At 41.4% G+C, this 24984-nt stretch overlaps 2 protein-coding genes and 1 long non-coding RNA gene across 11 annotated transcripts in view; 1 reads left to right on the top strand and 2 right to left on the bottom strand.

Annotated features, from left to right (window-relative positions):
- Window positions 1-18189, bottom strand: part of LOC138742064 (uncharacterized) — a 312510-nt gene extending 294321 nt beyond the window's left edge. For all 5 annotated transcript variants that reach the window (XR_011343942.1, XR_011343943.1, XR_011343941.1 and 2 more), the window contains exon 1: window positions 17961-18189. This is a non-coding gene — a long non-coding RNA (uncharacterized lncRNA). The remainder of the gene's footprint in view (window positions 1-17960) is intronic.
- Window positions 12493-14545, top strand: chrm4a (cholinergic receptor, muscarinic 4a). Its single transcript, XM_069913486.1, has one exon. The coding sequence runs from the start codon at window positions 12598-12600 to the stop codon at window positions 13849-13851; it is 1254 nt and encodes a 417-aa protein (XP_069769587.1). The 5' UTR covers window positions 12493-12597; the 3' UTR covers window positions 13852-14545.
- Window positions 18190-21870: 3681 nt separating the features above from the next.
- mdka (midkine a) overlaps window positions 21871-24984 on the bottom strand; it is a 54618-nt gene continuing 51504 nt past the window's right edge. For all 5 annotated transcript variants that reach the window (XM_069913442.1, XM_069913468.1, XM_069913462.1 and 2 more), the window contains one exon: window positions 21871-22604. In XM_069913442.1, the coding sequence (XP_069769543.1) occupies window positions 22579-22604 (26 nt within the window). In that variant the 3' untranslated portion in view covers window positions 21871-22578. The remainder of the gene's footprint in view (window positions 22605-24984) is intronic.

The following is a 24984-nucleotide window of genomic DNA, read 5'->3' as shown; positions in this document are numbered from 1 at the left end:
TGATCACATGTACCCTTGTTCCTCAGCATCTGAACCTTCAACCTCTCCTCATACATACATACCACTCAGAAACCAGGCATTTGCTTGGACAGAATGGACAACTTTACTAGAATTATTGAGCACCTTACCTTAAAGTACTAGGCATTAATTCAGTTCTCTGTGACTCTAATAAACCAATCAAGTCTTGGATGATATTGTTATTCCAAACATGTCATTGAATTACATCTATTATTCTACAAACAATTATATTTTCTTAAAGATAGAGGATTTTCTCTTTGGTTTTCCTCTTTGTCCTATCCGTTTATGCTTTGTACACATTCTTTAAGCATGATTCAGATAAAAGCCTTATCTACCTCTGATCTGGCCATTAGTCATAGCTAAACTGTGATCAATATTAAGTTCATTCCAGGTTCGGGTTACAAATGAAAAGTACGTTTCACCATGGTTCAATGAAAGTATTTTTTAAAGGCTTATTGCTTACTCGATTATCTGGAAGTCAGCATATCAAAATCCTTTAAATCTATGGTTCTCAACCTTTTTCTTTCCACTCACATACCACCTTAAGTAATCCCTTACTAATCACAGAGCACCGATGGCATAGGAATTACTTAAGGTGGTATGTGAGTGGAAAGAAAAAGGTTGAGAACCACGGCTTTAAATTCTGAGATCCATCAGTGGGTTTCAAATCCTCTAGTCTCTGATCATTCTAGAATGAATTCCTGAATTCTCATTCCAGAATTAATGTTTGAATCATCCTTCCATTCCAGAATGAATCCTCAAGTCCAGTCCAGTGCGAATAATCAAATCCACACATTCCATTCCAGAATGAATCCTCATCTCCTCTGTCCATTGCAGGATAGCCCACCTGTGGTAGAGTCAGCCAATCCCACATTGGCTTCACCGTCACCCACAGAACCAAAGTGGAGAGAAGCCACCCTCAGTGCCGAGGGGCCATCTAAGAAGTCCGCAGTGAGAAACAAAGAGCTGAGATTGATACATTTTAAAGGGGACATCAAGTTATTAGGGGAAAGGCAATTTCATCGGATTGTTAAGTCACTGTGAATGAAGTGAGAGATTAGAATTGACCAGAGGTTGGTTTGAGATGGGAAACTTTGCTACAGGGAATGAAGGAACATCAAGATCATTGCAACCTTTGAAGGGAAAGTTGGAAGATATAAGGTTATGAGGAGAGAATGGAAAATGGGATCAGCCTTTAAATTGCCACACCAAAAAGCTAGCAGAGTCCTTGGGCTTTTCTCTTACTATAGAAAACTTATGTCCAACAGCAGGAATTTGCCCATTCTCTGAATGTTTCCCTCAAGGCAACACTCAATGCCTTGAGTGACAGCAAGTTCCTGGAGTTAATTGCACTTTACTCAAGATATCCTTTGGCCATACTCCTCTTTCACTTCAGTCTCTCTCCATTTATGCAATGTAATCTAAAAACCTGAAACATGTACGACGACTCTTTACCACCTCCACATTATACACTTCTTCTAAGTCAAACAGGAGCTGACTGGACGGGCAGAAGCAGAGCAGCAGCAGGGGAGGCATCTTGAAGATTCGGAGAGAGTAATGGGTACCATTCACTAATGAAAAGTCACCAATAAACTGAACAAAAGATCACTGCACAACTTAGACAGTGCCAGATTAAGGTATTGCAGGGCCTGTAGCATTTATTTTAAAGAGGCCCCAAGTTGTGCTGGTTGGTGCATGCATGGTCCTAAATAGTGCCAGCAGGCACATGCACGGAGAGGGGGAGGTGTGACAGCACTGCCCTTCTCCCCCCCCCCCCCCCCCACCCCTTAGAGAGTTTCTAATGCTGACCCTGTAGGTCCTTTTTGGTAAGTTTGAAATAGTCTTAATTATTCTTAACAAAATGATGCTAGCTTTATATTCAGCAATTACCAGTGGCTTATCTGGGGAACAGAGTGCCTATGGCAAAGACTGAAATTGCACCCCTTCTCCCACCCCCCCCCCCACCCCCCCACCACTGTTAATACTTACATATTTTATTAAAACAAAACTTACTTACGGCAGTGGCTGGTGGCTGGCACAATCCGGGATCACTGGCCATCTTCATTACCCATAATTCCCCACACAGTTGGAACCACTCTGCATTTCCCATTGCTATCTGCAGCATGCAGTTCCCCCCAATGTGTAAGTGAACTAAACCAGCCAGCTGACTGAGGGGCTGAGGTGAGGATTTTTTTTGTTCTGCTAAGGCATGTTTCCGTTTATATTTTAATTTTCATCTTTGTGCAGCGGCTAGGAGATATTGATGAAAGGTGATAATTGGCTAAAATCACTAACCTTTAAGTTTTCACTACTATGTTGATTCCGCCCTGAACAAAGATCTACTGCAAAGAGCTCACATTTTCTCGAACACAAGACCCCACCTTTTCCAAGGCACCTCGCTGCTCTGTCAATTTAAAATCCTGTGCTACAAGTGATAATGAAAGACTGTGAAGCCATATCTTTACTAAAACTCTGCCCTCCTGCCTCAGCACCTGCCCAAATCTGCCTCAGTTTACCAACTGCCAAAACCTTCATCTACATCTCTACTTAACTTTCTCAATGCAATCTAGGCCAGCATTTGTCATTCTGTCCACCATAAACCAGAAGCCATCTGAAACTCTGTTGTTGATGTTCTGCTCCATATTGCCTCCTCATTAAGCAATGATTTGATTTTAAAAGCCTCCATTTTTATTTTTTTTTAAGAAATATGGTCTTGTCCCTGTAACCTCTTCCCTCTGAGGTTGCCCTGAAGTTCCTGGCAGAATTTATTATTCAAATTCTCTTCTGTGTGCTGATTAAAAATGGATGGTTGTCTCCTGATTTTATCTAACCATTATCTATCTTCAAGACTAGCTTTTAGTTGGGGCTGTTGGAGTCCCTCCAATATCCATGGATCCCACTGCCACTTCCTGTGCTTCTGTAACCTCCATTGCCACGTGGTCCCTGTCCTGCTAACAGTGAACCCCACACACACTGCAGTAGATTTAAAAGGTAGATCACAACTTCCAGCTCATGGAAAATTAAGATTGGTCTTAAATGCCGATCTTGGGAAACACTCGCATTCCATGACAGGGTTCAAAATGGTTTTCCATAATACAAAACCTGATGCAATACCACAGAAAGTTTGACCAAAATCCTGTTTGACCTGTGCATTTCCATTGGTCATTTTGATTGGTCTGAGGTCAGCAGGTTTCATCACTCTTGTAATAATATTAATATTTGGGAAGAATTTATAAGATTTAGAGTAGGACACATACATTTTAAAACAGATCTTATTTGAAAGACTGAAGTTGTATTGAAGATTTGTGGACAATGTAACCACCTTTCACAAGTAGGTGTTAATTGACCTGACATCATAAAATGAATGACCATTGTTTGGAACTGGAGACACGATGGCTGATGGAAGCTCTTTTCAAGGGTTTTGCCAGAGAGCACAGGAAGATCACTCTTGGGTTGTTTGCCTAAGATAACAACTTGAGCAGAAGAAATAACTCCTGTTGTTTGCTGGAGAAGGTGAGGGTTTTGCAAGTCATATGAGTCACATGCTTTTCACTGGAGTGGCAGTTGGAAGAGAGAGAGAGTTGAGTTAACAGCTCAGTCAGTCAGTGTGTGGGACACTGACAAGTAACTGAAAATTGCAATCCAGGAAAAACTGTTTGAAACCGATGAAAGCAACTTCCAGAGCAGTAGATTGCTGGAAGTGCTATCTGTCTGATGTTTCTCTTGAAATGGAGGAAGGAATTGAACTCTGTGGTAGCTTGAAGAAAGAGGTTACCATCTGGAAGACCCTGATGGGGCAAGTTTCATCAGCGAGACCCTGAGGTGACTAGTGGTGGTACCTCAGTTGTGGAAATCCTGGAACAACAAATATCTCTCTCTGCAAACCCTACAAGAACCTTCCTGAGTGGTAAACATTTACCTTTCAAGCACCAAGCCTGGTGAACTTTATACATGTTAAATTCTGTGCACAGCACGGTGATTGCTTGCAACCAGAGAACTTGGAAAAAGAAGTGAGATTGAACTGTGAACCAAAGAACTTTTCTTAAATCCCCCCCCCCCCCCCCACACACACACACTTAGAATTAGAAGGGGGTAATTTGGATTAGTATAGAGTTAAGTTAAAGTTTGATTCTATTTTCATGTTTGAAGTTGATTAAAAATAACTTTTGTTTTGAAAACCACTGGTCTTGGTGAATGTCTATTGCTGCTGGGTTTTGGGGTCCTTTGGGCTCGTAACACACTCATGAATGCTGCACAAGTACATATCACTGTAGAAGAATTGATCCTGCTTCATCCCCTGCCATTCATTTTTCTTATGTGAGTTCAACCACAAGGGAAATGGCCATCATTGTACTGACCAATCTTTTACATTTTGTAATGTTGATCTGTAATTATATCGAATTCACCTTAACACTTTGACACACTCTGCCTTTCACAAAACTGGCCTTGCACAAAATATTAAATAATTCAAAGGAAAATAATCCCCAAGGAAGATTGTTTGAGTTTTACACAAGCTGGCATCCAAATATTGCATGTTATTTCTGCATGAATTATACACTTACATGGTGTCCCCATTGGGTATACAAAGCAAAGCTATAAAAATACTTTTCCCAAGTCAATTAGAGAAACAAATCATCTTGCAAGAACAGGAAAATAATTTCTGGATTGAAGTCCCAAAGCATCACTGATTATTTGCCCAATTCTAATTCAGTATTCTTAACCTTGATTGTGTCATGAATGGGGACAGGCTATTGTCCTTGAAGTAAATTTCACACAAAGGTTTAATGACCTCCGAGCTTTCCCTTTTCTGCAAGGTTCATTTCCTTCTGACATCAAGAGGCTTCTTCACATGCACAACAATGAGGGCATAGTGCTGGTGAACCGACAAATAAGAACTTAAACAGATAGCAAACTCGGAGAAATTGAAATAACTAACTTTTTGAACTCCACAGAACACAAGATAAAAGTCACAGCACATTAATATATTTTTGATCAAGGTTAATCAAGTATAACAGCAATTATCCTTTATTATTTTAAGATACACAGGTCTATAAATTTCTCTCTGCTTAGTCAAATGAAATGCACTAAAAGGAGCATCAGAAAAGCATTATTTTTTTTTTAATTGAGTTTAACAAAAACCCTTTATACACAAATCGAAATATATCAGATATATATCACATATCAATTAAAAATACAACCATAATTATTGCATAGCTTATATCATTCAGGACATCTAATTTTATAATTATAATAATTAAACCATAGCTCATTATGACCAAAAGTAATATTGGATACAAAAATTATAAATAATTAAAATTCCCTTGTATAAAAAATATTTTATACTTCTCTAATGTAATCATGTTGTTCTAATTATATGATCCATGATCTATAGTTAAACCCCACTTCAATTTTTTGTCTTAGTAATAGTAAAAAAGAAGAAAAAATAAAAAGAGAGATCAAGTAAAATAAAAAAGAAAAGCCTTTCTTTGACTGTGGGAAGAGTTTGTGTTGCAGCAAGTGATGGCCTTCTGGGCAATTAATTTTGAAATAATGTAATGATAATTCACTTACATAACATCACATTTTTAGGGCTAGAGAATTTGTGAAACAACAAGTGGTCTTTTGGAGTGACATTAAATATTTAAACATAATACAATTTATGTACAAATGTGACATAGTTTGGAGTTGTTTTTTTTTATATAAAATGTATTGATCGTAAGTACTTGAACATGCCTTCAATTTACAGCTGATGAAGGTTGCAATAGTCGACTCTTTGGCTTTGCTGACAGCAATGACAAATCCTTTTCATTTTATTGCATGTGTCAGGTTTTCTGCATTATACCTTTAGTGTTGACAGCCTCATTACATTTCATTTTAAGTTCTGATTACGATCACATTCAGACTGTGGATGATATCTGCACAGCTTTTGTCATGCTTATGCAGCACCTGACTCATTTTCACTGGCAGAGCTCCTCCATTGGTTCCACTCCTGTGGTCCATGAGTAGTTCCCTATTGTATAGCAAGTGGGTCCTAACTGTAACTGTTCCTTTCTAACCTAGGTTTTCTGATGTGTGTACAAATAACTACATGGTTACATGACCCATAAAGCAACAGAAGGGAATATGCAAGCAATGTTTCCAGAAAGTCAAACACTGGGCATCTGTTCAATGTATGCATACACTGTGATGCACTTATTATATTTGCTGTGCCTTCATAACAAAGTCCTAATCTCATTGTCAACCTAAACAACAGTTGTCATGCAACGAGAACTGTAATTTCTAAACATTAATTGGTTCTCATCTTAACTAATTTGTAGGATTTCCAGAAGTCATGACAAAATTAGAAGTGATTGTTTTCCCCTTAGTAATAGGAGGTTTGACGAGGAAGGTCACTGAAAATTTCTCGTACACATGCCCAATTTTTTTTAACCCCCACAGGGATGGTATACAGGCTGATTTTCCCCATCTGAGCCCATGAAACTAACACTGTTAGTGTCTCTTGGATTGCTCCAGGTGAGATCCGCTAACTCAGCAGGGAGCATGAACTGAACTGGCAACATTTTGGTAATGCGAATCATAAATCCGCCACTTAGTATCCCAACCATAAACAACTTCAAGACCACAAAAAGATTCATCTACACTATTGAAGTGCCACTTCCCCCCCCCCCCCACCCCCGCTAACTAACTGTGAATATTTCTATTTCATATTTATTATCTTTTTTGATTTTGGGGTAATTTAATGTAAACTATTAGAGTTGATTTTTTTAAAAAATCTGATTGGCTGCAGCAAGTATGAATTTTGATGCATGTACAGATTGTACAAATGTGTAACCATAAACTTGTCACTGGACCACTGAGCTACAAAAGGAGACAATAATAAAAACACAGATTGTAAAATTATAGCTGCCATGTTAAGTCAATCATTCAATCATTACAGAATTCATTGCCTTTGAACTAACTGAGGTTACTAAATTGCCCGACAAATGTTTTATGACCGATGAGTTGCAAAGATGTATGAGCCAAGGATTATAAAATGTGTGCAGAGTACAAAGTTTGAATGTATGAGCTTCACACCGTTTATAAGGAACGCGCACAGTAGTTCCGTTGATCACGTATTCTCCTTTACCTCCAGGATGTGGTATGGCATAGTGTCAGTCCTATGAGATTTTCACATGGCTGGCTACAACAGGAATTAAAATCCAGGGAGATGTAAAAGGAGCTGCTGCTATCACCTTCCTTACACTGTCAATGAGAGTCAAAACCAATTCCTGGGTTTTCATCCACCAGAATTTCAGCTCAGTATAATTATGGGTATGCAGAATTATTCATTCTTTGCCATGGGGATATTCATCTGAAATCTCTAGAGAGTTTTCTTGACAATAATGTATTTTACATGCAAGAATTACTGATGAAACCTTCCCATCACATTTCAACTACCAAAATAAATCACCAGTGTTACTAATAATCCAGGCATGAACCCAGGAGGTACGAGATTGCTCAGTGGGAGTTGCGGACAAAGTTTGCCGCATTTGATTAAGCAGAACAACAAATTCTGCTTCAGGTTAGGTTATTTTGATGGGAAGCTTTTGATAATGTTAAGTTTATTCTCATGTACATTGCACAATGTACATACATGCATACCAAACTTCTTGCTTGCTGCAGCTAACAGGTTTACTGGGCATCCAGCAAGGTGCTTTCTGACAGTCATTCAGACTGCGAATAGGCCATATGTACTCAGTTTGAAAGTTCAGTAGATGCTAGAAGCTGGAAAACATCTACTCTGTGTCAAGCCGTGCATTAGGTTTTACCATCCAGAGATTCAGTTTGACATCCTTCCATTTTTGCCCATGAGCATCTGCACCTGGTAATAGATCGTGGATCAACTCCAAGATGCAGCTGAAGTCGTGATGGATAAGAGTAGTGTTGTAGATGCCTTTGACATTGTTACTTTTAAGGAAGTGCCTGTCAATTGCAGGAAGCAAGAATGTTGGTACATATGTACCAACCCTCTTTTCAATCTTCTTCAGCATGATGCTGAACCAAGCCATGAAAGACCCCAACAATGAAGACGCTGTTTACATCCGGTACCGCACGGATGGCAGTCTCTTCAATCTGAGGCGCCTGCAAGCTCACACCAAGACACAAGAGAAACTTGTCCGTGAACTACTCTTTGCAGACGATGCCGCTTTAGTTGCCCATTCAGAGCCAGCTCTTCAGCGCTTGACGTCCTGCTTTGCGGAAACTGCCAAAATGTTTGGCCTGGAAGTCAGCCTGAAGAAAACTGAGGTCCTCCATCAGCCAGCTCCCCACCATGACTACCAGCCCCCCCACATCTCCATCGGGCACACAAAACTCAAAACGGTCAACCAGTTTACCTATCTCGGCTGCACCATTTCATCAGATGCAAGGATTGACAATGAGATAGACAACAGACTCGCCAAGGTAAATAGCTGGTTGACACATTATAATCTATAAAGTTTTTTTTTAGCTCCTGTCATGAAATGAGAAACGCTAATCAAATAATCTAAATACAAATAAAAAGATGAGAGAAGACAAATCAAAACTATGTGAAAAGAGCACTGAAATAATTACTCAAATATTTGAAGGCTTTAGGTCAGTGGTTTTCAAACTTTTAAATCCCTATGCCATAAGTGCTCTGTGATTAGTAAGGGATTGCTTAAAGTGGGATGTGAATAGGAAGGTAAGGTTGAGAATCACTGCTTTAGACCCTATTTTGCTTGAGAAAAATTGTCATTGGCCCATTTCTTTTGGAGTTATGAAACCAGGCACATGAGTCCATGAGGTACTATGCCGATGGTATAGCAAATACTTAAGGGGGAATGTGAGTGGAAAGAAAAGGTTTGAAAACTACTGCTTTAGGTCTTTTGAAAGACTAGGAAAACAAAGTAAAAGGAGCCACTTTTATTCATTAAAAATATCTTTCATGAAAAAGAAAGCAGTCAATCGCTAATAGTGAAGAATAGAGGAGAGACACAACGGGATTCTTGATAATAGCAATAAATAGTGGCATATATGGATTTAGTGATGGACCAGTACTGTAGCAAAAGTGGAGCTGCTTCAAAGAGAGTCTTGAATCTTCTCATGTGAGGGATGCGCAGAACAGCTCATCAGTAAAACAATGAATTTGTTGTGGTAACAAAAGTTCCTTTTCTGGCGCAAATGTTTTGTAGCCAAAAATAAGGGCAACTATGAAGTAGACTTAATCCAACAGGCATTAAACTCAATGTGAGGCTTGTAAAGAAGAAACATCACACAGTTAGTAAGACCCCACACTTTCCTGAAGTCAACTTTAGTATAATGAGACAAATGCACACTGAGCAAAAATTTAATATATTTATACCTACTGCAGGATCAATTTTTTTTTTTTAAAGATTATCTAAATAAATACACAAGCAGGATATTTAATCAAAAGAGCATGTTCTATTTGACAAGTAATGCAGAGACAACAAAAGAAATTAGCAATATAAGTAAACCAAAATGCATACACCAGTCCAATCAGCAGTGTAATTTCAAAGGTTTTTGTTATGAAAGACGTAAAGGCAAAACAAAAGGAGAATGATAAAAATATTTCGTGTGTTATAAAGATTAATGTAGAAAGCTGTCAAATTACATTAGAAGAGAATAGATAGTCAAAGATAATGTAGGTTCTTCAGAAAAATTAGATGATATCACAAATAAATAAAGTTTCATCAGATAGTGAATAATTATCCTGTTTCAGTCTTCATAGTGGGTCCAGAAGACACATCTGATATTCCAAGAAAAATAATAATGAATCAAGAAATGAAGTTCATTAGCATTAACAAATGCAAGAAAACAACATTAGAAATAAAAATAAAAGCACTAAAGATCGATTCATCTTTATCTTGATGAATCTGGAGAACTGCATGCATTCCGGTCTCCTTACTTGAGGAAGGATGTACTGGCTTTGGAGGCGGTCCAGAGGAAGTTGATTCCGAGGATGAAAGTGTTGGCTTACGTGAAGAGATTGAGTCATCTGGGACTGTACTCACTGGTATTTAGAAGAATGAGAAGGGATCTTATAGAAACACGTGAAATTATGAAAGGCATCGATAAGAATGAGGTAGGCAACTTGTTTCCACTGGTAAGGGAGACCAGAACTAGGAGAAATAGCCTAATATTCAGGGTGTTCAATTTCGGACAGAGGTAAGGAGGAATTGCTTTTCCCAGAGGGTGCTGAATTTGTGGAATTCACCGCCCATTGAATCAGTGGAGACGACCTCACTATAAATATTAAGTCAAAGTTGTATAGATTTCTGCATAGTAAGGTATTTAAGGGATATGGGGGAAAAGGCAAGTAGGTGGAGATGAGCCCATCATCAGATCAGCCATGATCTCATTAGCCACTGAATGGTGGAGCAGGCTTGACGGGCTGAATGGCCGACTCCTGCTCCTATTTCTTATGTAATCCCAAGGATTTGATATTCCCCACCTGAGGGAATCAACAAGAGGAATTAAGTAGGGAAACTGAAGATAATTTCAGACTTAATCTTCCAAAATTTCTTGATTTGTGAATTCTCCCTTTACATTGAAAGTTTTCAAAATGTAACTTTATTAATTAAGAAAGATATGAGAGTGAAATCTATAGACTTGCTGATTCACCACCTGTTGTGGTTGGGTAACAGGCATCTATAATTAAGGACCGAATGAATGAAAATAGAAATCTGAGCTAATTAGAGAATCCACGGATTTGCAAAGAGATCGTATCGAAAAAAAATATTTTTGTTTTGAAGAAGTGCTCAGAAGAATATCTCCAGATGTAGTTAATCTGGATTTCCAGAAATTGTTCAATTAATTGAATACTTCACATCTGCTTGGCCTCTGGAGAAGGCTATTTTCATTGGAGAATTCAGAGCGGGGAGCAATGGGATTCTTAGATAAATTGCCATTGAAAAGGAAGCAGTATTAGGTCTACTCTAAGATGCGATATTTCCCTGGCTAAGCAGGAGACAAGGCAAGAGATTGGTGGAGCTCTGCCAGAGATTTCTTCATCCTCACTGGCCACGGGTCAAGTGCCAGATGACTGGAAAACAACAAATGTGGTACCTTTTTTCGAGAAGGAAAGCAGGATGTAGGTCTAACATCAATGGAAGGTAGATAATTGAAAAAACCTCTTATTAATCTACATAATAAAAGCAGATATAAATTAGTGATCATCAGTACAGTTCTGTTAAGGATGATCCTATCTCATAATTTTGATTGAATTTTTCAGATATAAAAAATCATGTTAATCAGAACAATGTGAGTGATGTAGTCTGCTTGAAGATCAATGAGGTCCCATATGGGAGGCTGGTCTATGCAATCCGGGGCAGGTTGGCAAATTGGATACAAATTTGTCTTGGTAATAGGCAAAAGAGGATGATAGTAGGTGGGTTTTTTTTTTAGTTTCCTGTGATTGGAAGCCTGTGACGAGTGGTGTTTGGCAAGATTTGGTGCTGGGAACTTGGCTGTTTATATTAAATACATTAATGATTTACCCCCTCCATAAATCTTCGTCCGCGAAGCCAAGCCAAAGAAGAATGATTTCATCGCAAATGCAAGAATTATGATCAGTATGTGTAGAAGTCATAAAAATTTGGTGATATCTCCAACTTAGAGTAGTCTTAGGCTACAGGATGATATTGTTGAGGTGGCGAAACAGACAGGACAATGGAAGGTAGAGATGTATTCAGAAAGATAGGAGGTGATGTCTTTTGTCAGGACCAACAAGGCTGGGATTGACACAGCAATGGGACTTCGGGGAGTATTGAAGACCGTTCAAAAACAGATGAAGGTAATTAAGAAATAATGTGATACTGTTTTCAATGGTTGAGATATAGAATATAAGAACAGAAAGGATATGGTGAAAGCAGGTGAACCATTGGTTCCTTCACAGCTGGAGTAATCGACAAATGTACATGGAGATCAATATTTTCCACTGGAAGGAGAAATCAAGAGCAGGGTTTTTGTTCATGGAGGTCTAGTTTTTATATTTAAGCAGGGCCCAGCCATTCAGGAGACGTATGTTCATGCAAAGAATGAAGGACGTGTTGAGACCTTGCAAAGAAAAACGAGGACGTCATTGATGTTTGCTCATCGAGTCGGGTTCCTCGATCAATGGAAGCCATGCGTATCGAAAGATGTGGCGTCAAGGAGGACAAGTGGAATTTAAATGGTTTGCTTTTGTTCCCGTGCCTTTAATTGCATTATCAAGCCGCAAATATTCATGTCCCTACTGCAACTCAGAGAAAAGATACCGGCGCCGCTCCCAATTGGATAAGTAAGCAGGGGTAATGAAACGACGACGGATGAAAGGCGTGAAAAGCTAAGGGATTCGTTACTCTAACCACTGTGTCTTTGTGCGTTTCAGGTTCTGGGCATAAGGCGTTCGGAGAAACCTTGCTGGTCAGAATGGAGAATGCCACTTTGGAGGCTGACGGAGCCCACTTGAACGCAAGCTTAACTGCGCCGACTAGCCCTTACAAGACTGTGGAGATCGTCTTTATAGCCGTGGTCACTGGCTCGCTCAGCCTCTTCACTGTGGTGGGCAATATCCTGGTCATGCTGTCCATCAAAGTTAATCGCCAACTGCAGACTGTCAACAACTACTTCTTATTCAGCTTGGCCTGTGCGGATCTGATCATTGCCGTCTTTTCCATGAACCTGTACACCATCTATGTCATTAAAGGTTACTGGCCTTTGGGCGCTGTGGTCTGCGACCTGTGGCTGGCCCTCGATTACGTTGCGAGCAACGCTTCGGTCATGAACTTGCTGATCATTAGTTTCGACCGGTACTTCTGCGTTACCAAGCCACTGACATATCCAGCCCGAAGGACCAACAAACTGGCTGGGCTGATGATAGCCGCGGCCTGGATCCTTTCCTTCATCCTGTGGGCCCCGGCCATCCTTTTTTGGAAGTTCATTGTGGGCGAGCGCACGGTGGAAGAGGACCAGTGTTATGTCCAGTTTTTCTCCAACCCCGCCGTGACGTTCGGCACGGCGATAGCAGCCTTCTACCTGCCCGTCGTCATCATGACCGTCCTGTACATCCAAGTCTCTTTGGCCAGCAGGAGCAGAATGAAAAGCCACAGGGCAGAGAGTCAAAGGGAGAAACCCTCTCGATCTTCCAACTGGCTCCGGGGCTATTTCAGCCGGCAGCAGAACCACCACACGCCCAGGCCAACGGCGGCTTCCTTCCGGGACACCATCAAGAATGGAAAACTGGAGGAGAAATCGTCCAGCAACCTCGGGTCGGCCGGCCATCGGGAGGACAAGACGTCCAACGAGTCCAGCTCCGCCAGCACCGTCCCGTCCATCCCCAAGGGGGACGCGGGCCAGAGCGCGCCGGTCCCCGCGCTCCACAAGGTGCCGGGCTCCAAGTGGTCGAGGATCAAGATCGTCACCAAGCGGAGTGGCAACGAGTGCGTGACCGCCATCGAGATCATGCCCGGGAACAGCACGCAGAACGCCGTGGAGAACAAGCCCGGCAACGTGGCCAGGAAATTCGCCAACATTGCCAGAAGCCAAGTCCGAAAGCGGCGCCAGGTGGCCGCCAGAGAAAAGAAAGTGACCCGGACCATCTTCGCCATCCTTCTGGCGTTTATCCTGACGTGGACCCCTTACAACGTCATGGTCCTGATCAGCACTTTCTGCGATAAGTGCGTCCCCGAGACGGTTTGGACCATTGGCTACTGGCTGTGTTATATCAACAGCACGGTCAACCCAGCGTGTTACGCCCTCTGCAATATTACCTTCAAGAAGACTTTCAAACAGTTGCTACTGTGCAAATACAAGAATATCGGCAATGCAAGATAAAAAAAATACACCCACGTGCGTTTACCGTGGCTTTAAAACTGTGGTTAAATGCTGGTTCCCGGGGCCTCGGGCTTGCATTGGGCTCTCGTCGAAGTCCAGACATTTAGCCTCTCTCTTAAACGAGGCATGTACATACCATATAATCAAGGACGTGACGGTATGAGAAAAAAATACAACTCGTCCCAGTGTGGCGGACACAAGTCGTGTCGAGCGGCCGATGCCTCCCGGGTCGAGAAATCTGTATCTTAGGGTCACAAATCAAACACAAGGTATCCGTGGACCAGCCCGATCTGCTGGAGCGACTCGGTGAGACGAACAGCATCAGCGGGTGACAAAGAGCCGGTCAGGACGGGACCTGATGCTGCTCGGCTCGCCGAGCCCCTCCAGCCGACTGCGTTTGGCTTCAGATTCCAGCAGTTGGCTGCAGTCTCCACGTGTCCCAGGAACTGGGCAAATGGAGAGTTCAGAGATCCTAGGAAAGTTATTTTCTTTTTAAAAAATTAAATTGTCCCTCATCCTCACTCCCAATTATTGAAGTATGTACCGTGATATTGATAAAATAGCCCACCTCCCCCGCGACTGACAGCCAGGGTTTGCTCGCTGCAAACAGGTGGGTGACATGACTCGACAGTACACACAGCATTTGTTTCGACTTGAACTGTTTAACAATGAAAGTGTAGAATTCAGGGCATGTATAACAGTATACTTATTGTAATCTCCACAATCATAATATAACTGGTGGAACTTTCATCCTTAAATGTTATTTACATAAATATCTGAAACATTCGTCCTTGCTGCAGCGTGTTTTGTGGCCGAGAGAACAGGACGATCAAGGTTCCATTATTTTCGTGTTATACTACATTTTTAGAATGTAACATACATGCTAGGTAAAAAAAAGACTGAACCCCTTTAACAGTGGCGGCCCAGTTAATTGGCCTTACGTTCCCACTGGGCCACCTTTAACCGGGACACTGACTGCTCTCCCACTTTACACAACTCATCCCCGGGAATAGGAAATGGGTTACTTTCTGCTGTCCCTTTTCCACTGGTTTAATCTGCACATCATCATTAGCTGACACCAGGGATACCAGTAGGGGGTCGAGGCCATCAATCCCTGGTATGATTTGAAGACGCGTGCCAATTGTTCTCTTTTTCCACTGGACCCTGTCCCAGTTAACTCCTGGGCAAGTGCCTCTCCCAGAAAATGAGGCCCCAGGTTTACAAGGCCAGTGTTCTAACCACTGCGCTATGAGAGCCTCTACACATCTTGAAAGATAGTAAATGTTTGATTGCCTCATATTTAAACAGTGTACAGCAGAGGAATGGGGACTTCAGCCAACTTGTCTGTGCTGAATTTGATGTCCAAATCAAATATCATAACCTCAAGGGGTCCTATCGCTGATCACTGGGGAACACCACTAGTTCGAGCTAACTTCTATTGTCCACCTGTTTTTGGATCTGACGACCATCTCCCAACTTAAGCCTTCTTCCTCCTCTTGGACACTTCGTTTGACTTTATGCATGCTCTGGACATTTTTTAGTTCCATCTGTTGTCCAGACATCAACCATCTTGACTTCATCACTCCCATCACTTACTCTAACTTACCACCTCAGAATGCACTGCCTTCCACTTGGTCCATACCGATCCCAACCTCACGATCAAACCCACAGACAGGGGAAGGTGCTGTTGTGGTATGATGCACTGACCTCTACTTTGCCAAGGCCAGACAAAAGCTCTTAGACAACCATCATTTACCTCTGAAACAAGACCCCACCAAGAATCAACAAACCACCTTCTCACACACCATCACTGACCTCAACACTCAGGTCATCTACCTCCCACAACCTCTAACCTCATTATTTCCCAACCCTGCACTGCCCAGTTTTATCTTCTACCCAAGATCCACAAACCCAATCATCCTAGTAGACACATTGTTTTCATTATCTCCTGCCCCATCTAACTGGCATAATTTTACCTCAACTCCATTTTGTCCTCCCAGTCCAGTACCTTCCTACCTACATCGGCAACACCTCACATGCTCTCCATTACTTCAACAACTTCCAGTTCCCTGAAATTGATCACATAATTTTCACCTTCATCATACACCTCCATCCCCCAAGGGTCTCAAAGCCCTTTGTTTCTTTCTGAACCACAGACGCAACCAGTCACCTTCAACCACCACCTTCCTCCACCTGGCAGAACTGATTCTCACCCTCAACAATTTCTCCTTTGACTCTTCCCACTTCCTTCAAGTCAAAGGAGTGGTCATGTGTATATGCATGGGTCCCAGCTACGCCTGCCTTATTGTTGGCTACGTGGAGCACCTGCATATACCTGTGTCTATCTACAAGTCTCTAAATAGTATTGTATATCTACTTCCACCACTACTCAGAGTAGCTCATTCCAGGAACCTTTCACTCTTTGTATATATAAAAAAATACTTCTCAACCACCCTCACCCCCAACCACCTGGGGGGAAATTCAGACTGTCTATACTATATCAATGCTTCTCATCATTTTATAAACTTCTATTATGTCTCTACGCAGCCTCTAACAGTCCAGAAAAACAACCCAAGTTTGTCCAATCTCTCCTTATAGCTCCTACCCTCTGCTCCATACAATATCCTGGTAATTCTCTTTCAGACCATGTCCTGTAATTTCATCTTTCCTGTAATGGGGCAACAGAATTGCTCACAATACACAAACTGTGACTGAACCGAAGTTTCATAGAGCTGCAACATGACTTCCTTACAAGAAGGCAGCCAAGATCATGAAGGACCGGCATCTCCCTGATCACATCCTCTTCTTGCTGCTATGTTCAGGCCTCGAAGTTCACAAACAGTTTTTTTGCATAGCTATTGGGCTCTTGAACCTCTGCTTTTTCTGGCTGTCCATCCCATAGAATGATGATTCCTTTCAGTCAGCTTATGAGATTTGGTATGAGGATACCCCACTCCTCAGAAAGCATCAGCATGAGGGTGAATGGAATTAAGTGATCCCTTCCCGGATCCAGTGGTATGGTGAGGTCCAAGACGACTGGGGAAAGTTCTGCTGCAGACCAAGCTTCAATGCAAGGGGTGCCCTTTCCACGCTTCATGGAATGTATTTGTTAGATGGCTGTTGACCCTACAAGAGGGTTCATCCGGCCTTTGACAGGTTTTGTTTTTCATCCTGTGGAGTGTTTAGCCACCCTCCTCACCAGACTATGCAAAAGGTTGTACTTGTACCATTACATGGTACCAGTAGCACTCGGAACCTCTGCTTACCATGCTAACCATAAACTACTCTACTATCACCAAAACAATCTGTTTGCATCATTGAAACTTTGGTTTTTTTTGCACAAATTGCAACTGTGAACCTTTATCATTCTATCCTTCACTTATCACTTTTCACTCTTGGCACAGTGTAATGCATCTACTGTAGTTGGTGTACCTAGCATACCTGTTTGGCTACAATGAGTAAGAATTTTGGTGCATCTTCACCTCATATTTGACTATAAGGCAGTATGTTCTCATGATTCAATGCCCCAACCAATGAAGTCAAGCAACCCATATACCTTCTTTGCCACCATATCTTCTAGTGTGGCCACTATCAAGGAACTATGAATCTGAACCCTAGATCCATCAACACATCAATGCTTTTAAAATTCCTGCCTTCAACTGTATAATTTCCCTTTACATTTTCATTCCTAATATAAAGTATTCTCTCCAATAGTTCCCCTACCACTGATGCAAGGTTCACTGGGCTATAATTTCTTGCATCATCCCTATTTCCCTTCTTGAACAAAACTGCCTCTTTAAATAACCTGGGATACATCCCAGAAGGTCCAAGGGATATCCATATTAACACTCTTCAAAAGACACCACCTCCTCTTCTCTCTTGATCTCAAAATGCCCCAACACATTATTATTCCCCACACTCTGCTCTCTTCTCCTTGGTGAAGACCAATGCAAAGTATTCCTTTAGTACCTCACTCCAAGCATAAATTTGTCCTTGAGTGGACTCTTTCTTTCCCTAGTTATCCTCTTGTTTTTAATGCAAGCCTAAAATGTCCTAGGAATTACTTTGATTCTGTTCACCAAAAGTATTTCATGGCCCTTTTGGCCTACCTTGAGGTCTTTTCCACAATCCTTATATTCCTTCAGGAGGACTTGTCTGATTGTAGTTGACTTTACATTAATTCTTTATTCTTTTTGACTTGATCCATGACTTCCTTTCTCATCCAGAGATATCTTGTCTCCTCCTTCCTGGAACTTGCCGGGTTGTGGACTCTAATTAGTTGGTCGTTGATTGACTCCAGTTGTCAGGTGTGCACTTGCCTGACAACAGCTGCTCACAATTAGATGATGGAATCATGAGCAAACAATGAGAAGCTGGAGGTGTCATCAGGTCAAAGCAGCATCCTCTGTGAGGTAGAGGCTCTGCCTACTGCAGTGCCCATCAAAATGCTGAACATACACAGGAATCTTGCTGACGATATCACCAAGGACAATAAATAAATGTCTTGAAAAAGGGTTCTGGCCCAAAACATGGATCATCCATTTCTCTCTGTAGATATTGCCTGAACTGTCCCTTCAGCTTTTCATTTTTTGACCAGTATTCGAAAATTTTCTAAATTGTCAGAGGACATAAACAGGACGCAGTGCTGGGCAGAAAAATGGCGAGTGTAGCTCAATCCAGACAAGTGTGAGGTGATGCATTTTGGCAGGACAAATCAAAAAGCTGAGTACAGGGTTAACAGTCAGTTATTTAAGAGCATGGATGAACAGAGAGCTCTTGGGGTTCATGTCCATACATCCCTCAAGGTAGGTTGATAGGATAGTTAAAAAAGCCTATGGGATCCTGGGCTTTATTAATGGGGGATTGTGTATAAGAGTAAATAAGTCACGTTGCAGCTTTAGAAGTCTCTGGTGAGAACACATTTGGAGTATTGTGTCCAGTTCTGGTCACCTCACTATAGGAAGGAATGTGGAGGCTATGGAAAGGGTGCAGAGGAGATTTACTAGGATGTTTCCTGGATGGGAGGGCATGTCTTATAAGGCAAGGTTGGCAAAGCTGGGGCTTTTCTCTTTGGAGAGTAGAAAGATGAGAGGGGACTTGATCAAGGTCTACAAAATTATGAGAGGCATTGATGGGTTGGAGAGCCAGCACCTGTTTCCTAGGGTGGGAATAACAGCCACAAGAGGACATAGGTATAAGATTAAGGGAGGGAAGTATAGGGGAGACATCAGGGGTAAGTTTTTTTTTTTGCACAGGGAGTTGTTGAGGCTTGGAATGCCTTGCCAGGACTGGTGGTAGAGGCTGAAACATTAGGGGCCTTTAAAAGACTATTAGATAAGCACATAGACAAAAGGAAAATAAAGGGTCATAGAGTAGGTAGGGTTTAGCGCTTTTATATGGTTCAGCACACATGGAGGGGTCAAAGGGCCTGTACAGTGCTGCAATGTTTTTTTTAATAATGGAATTGCCTCACATGAGCAAGAATGAACAATAAAAGCTGGCACAATTTAGAATGCTTTGAAACCAATTTGTCCTCCAATGCGGGTGAATGGAACACATGCATTTGGTATTTCTATTAAATCATTTGCATAAATGGGAAATTAAATTACATTTCAGAGGTAAACAGCAAGCCAAAGAGGATTTGAGTCAGTATGGGAAACCTCACTCAGAGTGCTGTGATTTATGCTGTTTGGTGAGATTGGGGAGATGGTGGGGCTTGCTGTAGAAATGGAAAAACTGCCAGAATAAACCAGTGTTCAGCACTGTTTACAGTATAAAGCAATGAAAGGTCAGGGGTAGAGCACTGCAGGAACACCACTCCAAGCACCTCATGAGGCGGCTCTGGCACCTCCTTGTCGACGTTTTTTGTGAGCACCTAAAAAATTAGCACGGCACCCCTGGTGAAAGGATTTAAGTGCCTGAAGAATTTGAAGTTCAACAGCATTGGGGAGCGAGGAGCTAAGGAGGGTTAAGGAAGACAAAGAAGTGGATTTGGACTAGGTGGGGCACGTCAGTCCTAATTTTATTGATTAGGTTCAAGCTGAGCGATAGCCTACTTCTGATCCTGGGTGAGCTGAAGTTTGCCGAAGGCAGATGATGGTCAGTTGTTCAGCATTAAAATAATGCAGAGGTGAAGCTGATGTGGATGGAGGTTGTAGTGATAGAGAAGAGGGGGTCAGAAGCTCGGCTCAAGGGCAAGTGGAATTCTAAGGAAGCAGTCCAGCTCATTCCAAGTGGATTCAGGAAAGGGATAGAATTGGAGATGGTGTTTATCCAGATGAAATTAAGACTGACCAACTGTCAAGACGACCACACAGGCAATGGATGTGGAAATTAAATGAAGTCAGAGGCATGCGGCAAAGAAATGGCCTTTCAGCACATGGTCCTTGCTAATAAAATCCATGAGATCCTCACATTTATGAGGAGAGCACAGGGATTAAGGAAGAAAAGTTTGGAGTTAAGTTTGGCAGTTGAGAAATGAAAACCAGGATTATATTCACATTCCAGGATAACAAAAAAGTGCCCTTTGGTTTTAACAAAGTACCATGCTGCCCAATGTGCTTCCAACACACCAGGCAATAGATAAGTTACAAGCAGGCACTTGTTCCGCTTAAGTCTCAATTGAAGAAAGTGATAATTATTTTTCAGCAGGGCTGAGTGAAGTTACTAGACAAGCAAGCATGTTGATCTGGAGTCACGAGTTCAAATCTCACCACCCCAATAATGAATGTAGTTGATTTAAAAGCCAGTCTCAACAATGTAACCATGGCTCCATTGCCATAGGGACTTGATATCCAAATAGCTCCTTCAGCCCATCAAGTCCACTTCAACCATGAATCTTACATTAATTTTATTTTTTTCTCCAAGATATAACACTAGCCAAGCTATCTCACAGAGTGCTGACTCCTGCATTCAGTTCGCACCACATTAGAAAAGGATGGCGGAGGTGTGAATGTTTGCAGAAGAGAATTACAATTGAATCGACATGCTGGAGCACTCAGCTCTTCCCTGCCTCCAAATAAAATTGTTGAATTTACACCTTAAAAGATAGGACCACTGACAGTTCGTGCCTTAAACTGGAGAATTGGTCTAAATATTATGATCAAGTATTGGAGTCTGATTTAAACTCTAGAACAGTGGTTCTCAACCTTTTTCTTTCCACTCACTTACCACTTAAGTATTCCCTATGCCATCAGTGCTCTGTGATTAGTAAGGGATTGCTTAATGTGGGATGTGGGTGGAAAGAAAAAGGTTGAAAACCACTGTTTTAATCATCCCTAATTGACTCGTTATGTGCACAGTTTCCTAAGTCCAAAGGAAATGGGCCAATGGCAATTTTTCTCAAGCAAAATATTTCAGTAACAATTGGGTCTGGAGCAGTGATTCTCAACCTTCCCTTACTAATCACAGAGCACTGATGGCATAGGGATTACTTAAAGTGGTATGTGAGTGGAAAGAAAAAGGTTGAGAGCCACTGCTCTAGAATAAAATAGGGATATAAAAATAGGCCCTTTAGCTCAATGAGCATGAACCACCCACTTATTCTAACCCTACACTAATCCTAGTTTTATTCCTACATTTTGACTAACTCCCTCTAAAATCTAGCACTCACCTACACACCAGATGTAATTTACACTGACCGTCGAACCTTCCAACCCGTTCACCTTTGTGATAAGTGAGGGAAGCGGACCATCGGGAGGAAACTTGCTCGGTCACAGGGAGAACAGGCAGAACCGGATGTCAGGAGCGAACTTGGGTCCTGGGTGTGGTGAAGCCGTGGTCCTCTGGCCTCTAACCTTGTGATTCCAAAGAGGAAGAGGGTATCAAAGGAAAATAAATGCAAATAAAAAATTTCAAAACCGTATTGATGTTTGATTTTGCGTATTGTACATCAATTAATTGAACACAACAGCGTCAATATCTTTCATAAAGACATTATGATTTGTTTCCTACATGCAACTACTTTATTATTTATTTAGAATGTTGGCATTATTAATCATCGTAGAAACCACAAAAGCGTTTATAAAAAGATTTTATTGAAAAACCTCTCATTCAAAATCTGTTCAGTGAATGGGAAATATTTATGACAGGAAATGTATTATTTTTAATGAAGAACTTTATGCCTTTTTCAATTCACAGCTTTGAAAAAAATTCTGTTTTAGTTGTGTGGCTTTGTTAAAGATTTCAAATATGTCAATATCATGCATTGCCAGTAGAGCAAAATGGCCACTTCCGATTCCATCACCCACCGCTTTAATATTTATCTGTAGACCACACTGAAAAGGAATGGTTACAATTTATTTTTCTTTTCAAAACAAATACTGGATGCATTCTGATGTGAAGGTGAAACAGACTGGGAAAATGAATGCCCTAAACTTCTGTGAAGAATACCAAGAAACTAAAAATCATTTTGAATGAGATTTAAAAGGACAATTGATACACAGTAAAAACTACTACAATGCTAAAGATATGCAAGACATTCTGCTTGGAAACTATACTGTTGCAGAAATATACTGTACACAGGCCAACATCTCAAGTTTATAAGCGATAAGAGACTAAAAAAAAACAACCATTCAAAAAGGCTGTTCCTTGACATTAAATTCTACAAATTAGAGATTACAACAAAGCTTGGTAAAAAGGTATTTTGGTGAGGGGAGGCTGTATAGATTGTGCTGCAGCTCAGGTCAACAGAAGGTGGGTTATATGGAGAAATATCTTGGAAGTTCTTCATATTCCTTTCTTTCCTTTCTTCCCTGTTAAAAAAAAATAGAAAGAAACAAGATTGGCACTTAGGTTTAAAGAAAGCCAACTTTCTCATTCAACATCCTGGTCTCTGGACCTGATACCTGCAAGGTTAGCAAGTAGCTTTATAATATTAATAGGTCAGTCTTCTGACTTCAGGGATGTCCCATGAGGAGAGCTTAAGAAGGCTGGGCTTGCAGATTCGTGCTTCACTTAACACTCAGGATGCATGGCTTGTAAACAAGGATGCTAATTCAATCAGCACTCAAAGACAGGATTTCCTATTGTACTCTTATTGGCCAAGCATTGATGATTTAATGAGCTCTCATTGGCTGAGTGAACATGATCTGCAGGGCCACGAGCGGCAAGCTGCATTTGACCAGCTGCTAAACTGACAAAGAAGTAAGCTAATATGTTTCGGTAATTTAAATCTTTAGATCTCTAGTGCTTTTTATTTTCACTTGGGCCAGGAGCTCTAATAATGAACCAAAAATCTGCAATTTCAACTAAATTACCAGCACTATCTGACTGACAGGAGATCTCATTAAAAAATGTACTATTCCAGTTCCCTTGGGGATTGACAGGGTAGACGAGGGCTTCACTTTCCCCTGACTTGGGGAAAAAGAAGTGATTAGCCTTTCAGAACAGAGATGAGCATGAACTTCTTCACACAAAGTGTTGCAGCTCTTGAGAATTCTCCCTGGCAAGGCTGGGGAGGCCTGATCACCGCGCACGTTTAAAACTGAATAGATGTGTTTTAAGACAGTGCCATTTCATATTGCTTCCTAGCTAGGTAAAGCATGGACATTCTGGATAGGGATTTCCTTCTGCTGTCAGACTCTTGAATGGACCTCCCATTAGTATCAGATGGTGCCTTGCACTGTTTAACTCTTCATTAAAATGTACCTTGTGCTTTTGTTTTATTGTAATGCAGGGAAAGGATCTCTTCTTCTCTGTCTTAATAATTGATCCCTTACTTTTAACGTAATCCTTAGTTCTTGATACTTTCACAAGGGGGAACGTCTTCTCCACATCTACCCTGCCTCCTTTACTTTCATGTTGCTGTAGGATCAACAAGTTCCAACCAACCTTGGGCTCCTGTTGTTACAAAGAATGCAGCTGTTCAACCTCTCCTCTGCCCTGTCCTCCCACTGTGGGCCATGTACAAAGTGATGATAAGATGTTTTCATTACTTTAAAATAGAGCCCATCTCTGCAGCTACCTTCTTGGTTTGAGAAAGTGCATTGCCAATATTTACTGTCTGCCTTGAAAGCATTTGCCAATTTAGTGATACCTAGTTCTTCAATGATATTCTCCATCACTGCCCCAGCCATCAAGAGCCTTCTTTTCCAGAGCTGCCTGACCTTGCTCTCTTATCCTCAGAGCTGGTGTTAGTAGTGCGAGCCTTGAGACGCTGCAGCATTAGTCTTGGAAGAAGCTTGAAAGTGATTATTAAACCCTCTACTTCCAAGGGCTTCCTTCAGCTTTACCTACTGCAGTAATCGGCCCATACTCGGTTTGCGCCTGGCTCACGGTTAGCGTAGCAATTGATGCATTGCTATTACAGCACCAGCGAGCCCGGTTCACATCCGATGCTGTCTGTAAGGAATTTGTATGTTCTTGCTGTTTCTGCATAGGTTTCCTCTGGGTGCTCCAGCTTCCTCCCACCCTTAAAAACGTACGAGGGTTGTAGGTTAATTAGGTGTAATTGGGTAGCACGGGCTCGTGGGCCGAAGGAGCCTGTTAGTGTGCTGTATGTCTAAAAAAAAAGAGAATTTGCTAACTTTAAAATAGCAACCCTCATATCTGACAAAAGCCTCAAACTTTCAGCCAGTACTTACTATCCCAAGTGGTTAAACTATCAAATGCACGTCAAGGGTTCAGTAATTTTTCACTAAGATACTCTTAGATCAGTTATCTTAGAACATTTGCAAATTAACCATTCTTCTTAAGGAAAGAATTCCTGGAGGAAATCAGCAGGTCAGGCGACCTCCAGGGCTAAAAGTGGTCAGTCAGTGTTTCTGATCAGGACCCTTTATCAAGATTTGGTTTTCTATAATAGGGGAAAAGAAGCTGGGGAAGGGGCCCAAAGGATATTAAAGTGGCCCAGAGATTAGTAAGTACAGACAGAGGGTGTGGGATCTGAAGAGGCAGGTGGTTGAAGAAGCAATTGGGGATGAGACAGCAAAATTGAGAGAGAGAGAGAGAGAGAAAAGCACACGCACATGTGTGCGAACTGGAGTAGATGAAGAAAACAATGGAAACAGTAGGGACTACCTTAAATTAGAAAAATAAATGTTTTTGCAATTAGGTTTAAGACTGTCCAGGAGGAATATGATATGTTGTTCCTTAAATTTATGTTTGGCTTCACCTTGACTATGGATGAGGACA

Source organism: Narcine bancroftii, chromosome 1, assembly GCF_036971445.1.
Source record: "Narcine bancroftii isolate sNarBan1 chromosome 1, sNarBan1.hap1, whole genome shotgun sequence".
Classification (NCBI taxonomy): domain Eukaryota; kingdom Metazoa; phylum Chordata; class Chondrichthyes; order Torpediniformes; family Narcinidae; genus Narcine; species Narcine bancroftii.
Note: the sequence above shows the minus strand (reverse complement) of the source record. Positions and strands in the feature narration are given on the sequence as shown.

What these genes read in the sequence shown, in the direction of transcription:
- chrm4a (XM_069913486.1), top strand. Translation starts at nt 12,598, where the DNA reads ATGCTGTCCATCAAAGTTAATCGCCAACTGCAGACTGTCAACAACTAC.